The sequence below is a fragment of the Nematolebias whitei genome, chromosome 1 (genome assembly GCF_014905685.2).
Source record: "Nematolebias whitei isolate Nwh7 chromosome 1, NemWhi1, whole genome shotgun sequence".
In the NCBI taxonomy this organism is placed as follows: Eukaryota; Metazoa; Chordata; class Actinopteri; order Cyprinodontiformes; family Rivulidae; genus Nematolebias; species Nematolebias whitei.
The window spans coordinates 8,470,505-8,475,998 of NC_056498.1; the positions used below are offsets into that span (position 1 = coordinate 8,470,505).

General features: G+C 43.6%; 1 protein-coding gene across 1 annotated transcript in view; it reads left to right on the forward strand.

The window, feature by feature from the left end:
• Positions 1 to 4,252: 4,252 nt before the first annotated feature.
• Positions 4,253 to 5,494, forward strand: part of LOC119415069 (lysosome-associated membrane glycoprotein 1) — a 19,851-nt gene continuing 18,609 nt past the window's right edge. The window contains exons 1-2 of the mRNA XM_037682210.1: positions 4,253 to 4,357; positions 5,296 to 5,494. The exon at positions 5,296 to 5,494 is cut by the window's right edge and continues 220 nt beyond it. Coding sequence (XP_037538138.1) covers positions 4,309 to 4,357; positions 5,296 to 5,494 — 248 coding nt within the window. The 5' untranslated portion in view covers positions 4,253 to 4,308. The remainder of the gene's footprint in view (positions 4,358 to 5,295) is intronic.

Consider the following 5,494-nt stretch of genomic DNA (forward strand, 5'->3'; position numbering starts at 1 on the left):
AGGGCTGTGGTAGCTTGGTGGTCTGTGGTTGCATCAGGAAGGACATCCAGTGTAAAAACAATAGCCCATGTCTTCGTGTTAGTTTGCTGTGGTGATCCCTGAAAAAGGGAGCAGCCAAAAGAAGAAGAAAAAAAATATATATATACAGTATATAAAGACGTTTTAAACCATTCTCACACTCTTGCAATATTCCAAACAATGTTTATAAACTATAAAAGCTCTAAAAGCACAGAATGTCATGATTTCAGCACTCTGCCACCTGTCAGCGCTCTTGGCCCACTTCTCTGCTGGAGAGCGGAGATATGAGGAGGGAGGTTCTCTGCAGCTGTCAGCTGCACACAGACCTGTGCAGCAGGTGCTAAATATTTTTAAATAATTTATTTAAAACTAAAATTCCATGCCAATCGTGCGGCTAATCCCTCATTCAGCCAACTATGTATCATGTCCAATCTTACTTTGAAAAACTGCAACTGAGCAAGGCTGTGCAAAATGAACCGTGAAGTAGCGAGTGATTGCTATATATATATATATATATATATATATATATATATATATAGAGCAGTTTTCCATTTTCTTCCGTTTATCCGGGGTCAGGTCGTGGGGGTAGCAGCCTAAGTAGGGAGGCCCAAACTTCCCTTTCCCCAGCCACTTGGGCCAGCTCCTATGGGGGATTCCCAAAGTGTTCCCAGGCCAGCCGAGAAGCATACTCCCTCCGGTGTGCCTGGGTCTTCCTCTGGGTCTCCTCCCGGTGGGATGTGTCTGGAACACCTCACCAGGGAGGCGTCCAGGAGGCTTCCTAACCAGATGCCCGAGCCACCTCAACTGGCTACTCTTGATGGGGAGAAGCAGTGGCTCTACTCTGAGTCCCTCCCAGATGACCAAGCTTCTCACCCTATCTCTAAGGGAGAGCCCAGACACCCTGCGCAGAAAACTCATTTTGGCTGCCTGTATCCGTGATCTCGTTCTTTTGGTCACAACCCAATGCTCACGGCCATCGATGAGGGTAGGAACGTAGATCGACCGGTAAATTGAGAGCTTTGCCTTTTGACTCAGCTCTCTCTTCACCACGACAGACCGGTACAGCGCCCGCTTCACTGCTGACGCTGCACCTATCCGCCTATCGATCTCATGTTCCATTTTTCCCTCATTCGTGAACAAGATCCCAAGATACTGAAACTCCACCACTTTGGGCAGGACCTCCTCCCCGACCCAGAGAGGGCACTCTACCCTTTTCCGGCTCAAGACCATGGCCTCGGATTTGGAGGAACTGATCCTCATCCTGGCCGCTTCACACTCGACTGCGAACCGCTCCAGCGAAAGCTGTAGATCATGACCTGATGAAGCCAATAGGAGCAAATCATCTGCATAAAACAGAGAAGCGATCCTAAGGCCACCAAAACAGAACCCCTCAACACGTTGGCTGTGCCTAGAAATTCTGTCCATAAAAGTCATGAACAGAATCGGTGACAAAGGGCAACTTTGGCGGAGTCTAACTCTCACTGGGAACGAGCCCAACTTACTGCCAGTAATACGGACCAGGCTCTGACACCAGTCATACAGGGACCTAACAGCCCGTATCAAAGGGCATGGTACCCCATACTCCCAGAGTAACCCCCACAGGGTTCCCAGAGGGATGCGGTTGAATGTCTTCTCCAAGTCCAAAAAGCACATGTAGACTGATTGGGCAAACTCCCACGCAACCTCAGGACCTGCTGAGGGTTTAGAGCTGGTCCAGTGTTCCACGACCAGGACGAAAACTGCACTGCTCCTCCTGAATCCGAGGTTCGACTATCCGACGGACCCTCCTCTCCAGAACCCCTGAATAGACCTTACCAGGGAGGCTTAAGAGTGTGATCCCCCTGTAGTTGGAACACACTCTACTGTCCCCCTTTTTGAATAGGGGGACCACCACTCCAGTCTGCCAATACAGGGGAACTGCCCCTGATGTCCACGCAATATTGCAGCCGTGTAAGCCAACACAACCCTACAACATCCAGAGCCTTAAGGAACTCTGGGCGAATCTCATCCACCCCTGGGGCCCTGCCACCTAAGAGCTTTTTAACCACTTTGGTGACCTCAGCACCAGAGATTGACGAGCTCTACCAAAGACCCCAGGCTCCGCTTCCTCAGTGGAAGATATGCTGGTGGGATTGAGGAGATTTTCAAAGTATTCTGCCCACCGACCCACAGCATCCCGAGTTAAGGTCAGCAGCATATCACCTCCACTATGAATAGTGTTGGTTGCTACCGCTCCCCCCCCCCCCCCCCCCCCCCCCCCCCCCCCCCCCCAAGATGCCAGATGGACCAGAATCATCTCAAAGTCATATGGAAGTCATTCTTTATGGCCTCTCCGAACTCCTCCCATGCCTGAGTTTTTGCCTCAGCGACCACCCGAGCCTCATGCCACTTAGACTGCCCGTCTCCTCTTTGGGCTGTGTCCGGCCAGGCTCCATGGGTAAAAGCCCGGCCACCAGACGGTTGCCAGTGTGCCCCACCTCCATATATAACAATCAAAATAACATCAAGGAAATGCATGACTAAAATCTGTGAGCACAGTATGACAACAAGAACACCCCATGATCTGACAGAAAGTATATCTTATGAAGACATTACTTTACTATGCTACTTTAATATGAACACTGGCAGTATTAAAGCATTATAATCATCATGACTGCAAACTTGAAGTAGTGCTGCATTAAAGCAGCTGTTAGGACACATTGATTATTCGGTGAAACAAATGTACATGCTGCTGTGGTTTATACTGAATGACACAGCAAGAAAATCACGAGCTCTTTAGAAACATATTTCACTTTGTTCAGTTTGAGTTCACTTTCATTTCATGGTGAAAAGCAGCACATGCTCCTCCTCCTCTCTGGAGTCGCAACCTCTGTTCCTGTTGTACTGGTTTCGTTTCTCCACTGTGGCTGTTTGATGACCAAATTTAGACTTTCCTAAATTCTTGAAGATAAACACGGCTGCTTCCTTTTTGGCTCTGTCAGAATAGAATAACCTGAAACAACTTGCAGTCTATTCTGCAGTTGGAGATGTTTCAGAGCTCCAAGCATTAGACCCTCTTGCAGTAATTCTTTAAAATGTTCAAAAATGTTTTTAGATGAGACAAACAGAAACATGAGATCTACAGAGTTCAATTCAAATGTCAGTGTTTGAGTGTGTCTTTATTCCTTCCTGACAAGATTTCAGAAAATAAGATGACGGCTTCTGAAGGGTCGTTCAGCTGATGGAGTCGGGAGGGAATCTGGACCAGGAGTGGGCTGCATTTGAGGTCAAATCAAGATTTAAAGCAATCAAAGGCTGTATAGAGAATTGAAAAATATTGTTTCTTCAGCACAGTGTAGGAAAACTATTTTCATGCTTTTTCTTGTTGTAGCATAGTTAGCATGCTTGGTAAAATGATGTTTCCCTGACTATCTTTAGGAATTTAATACATTCTTTCTGTAAACTGGTTCTTTAGACAATTTATTTGTTAGCTTAAATGTACAAAAAATAAATAATAGGTTTGTTTTTTTAAGTCTTCAAGGTTGAATCTATTTCTGAAACAACAACTTTTAAAAGTCTTTAACATATAGGTTTAAGAATATTGGAAGCCAGCTAGTAGTTGTCCAAGGGCCACTTTTGGCCCTCAGGCCATATATTGCCCACATCTGAGCTTAACTGATCTTTAACAGGTTTGTAAATTAAAAATGTTAAAGCTACAGTTTAAAATAACTTTAGCACTTCTACTGCCGACACCATCCCCACAGTGAGGCACGGTGGTGGCCGCAGCATGCTGTGGGGTGCTTTGCTGCGGCAGGGACTGGGGGACTGGCCACAAAGTAGAGACGTCTTTAAATAAAAATCTTGTTCTGCTACATCTGCTGAAATGATTTGCAGAGGAGAACGTCAGAGAATCCTCCAGCTGCCTTAGCTCAGGCCCAAGTAAATAATCCTTGTGCAGATGTGATAGTTTAGGTTTTTATCAACACATTTTTCAAAGTTTAATCAAATTTAGTTGTGTATTTATGCTGAGGGTAACAAAGTGCAAAAATAAAATCCTTTCTGAAGACACTGCAAATAAAAGCTACCCTAAAATAAAATGTACAACTTTGATATGTATTGTTTTCTTGATCTAAAACAGCCTCCCTGACAGTACTTTTACTTTTGAGATTTGAAATGCTGCCTGTACTTCCTCTGTTGTTGCGCTGACTTGATGACAGCGTTTATAAAAAGAGGCTATCACTATTACTTCACTTTCTGCTGGAGTGAGCAGCAGTGACAGAGTGACCCAAGAGTGAGTCGAGACTTTCCACCATGCAGAAGACCATTGTGTTGATCTGTCTGGCCTGCTGTGCTCTGTCGGGTAAGAACTTCTTGCTTTTCAACCACTCAGCCAATGAAAAAGACTAAAGCAGCTTCAGGCAGTCAGTAAAACAGTTACAGAATATACACACATATATAAGTTGTGTAGATGTTTGTGATAAAATTATGGCTGTTGGAGTTTTGTTAGTCCATCACAGTTTATTTTTATTATTGTTTGATGTATAGATTGGGTTTGAGATGATTTCATATACAAAAGTTACTGTGACTTCCTGGACTGAAAGGAAAATGTACATTGGTAGTGTTTTGGTAGTCATCGGTCCGAGTCATATGGCTGCAGGTTTCAGATCAGATTGAAATAGCCAGTTTTAATGAAGCTCAAAAATCCATAAATAATCCACTTTTTCCATTTACTTTAGTCCAGCCAAGCTAAATTTTCTATTTAGTACAGTAATTCTTTCTAAAACTTTAACTCTGGCATTTGTGCAGAATACCATCTAAAGGTTAAAGTTTTGTTTTTATTAGTCCAGAGGCCATATTTATGTTGTGTACCACCCATACTGTTTTATTAAATGTTTTCTGGTGCACTGAAAGACAGTTTGGTCACAAGGACAATCATCACTGAGCTCAGTCCTGTGTTTTTTTAAATCATGTTCTGCTGCATTCTTTTAGTTTCGGTCTAAAAAATAAGCTACTTCCTCTTTGGCACACCACCTGTATCAGAAACAATCTATGTGAGTCTGACTGATGAAGAGCTTTGTTAGCTTTTTGAAGCTCAAAAAAGTAAAACAGAACTAAAAGTCATGTGATTAAAAAAGCACAAATTTATTATTATTTTATCTTTAAGGAACTTGTGTTTTCAGCTAATCAAGAATCTAAAACAACTATGGTAGCTTTGACTGAGTTTGGAGGTTGTAAATGTATTAATATTGTTATATTGTTAATATTGTAATATTGTTTTTTTGTTTTTTGTCATTAAAGCACTGTCACTGGTCGAAGACATGAAGATTAATAAACCTTCATCTATGGCTCCTGCAAGTCAGTTTGTCTCTGTAACAACTCCACCACTCACCAAAGCCCCATCAACCACCAAATCCACCACCAAAGCTCCAACAACCACCAAAGCCCCAACAACCACCAAAGCCCCAACAACCACCAAATCCACCACCAAAGCCCCAAC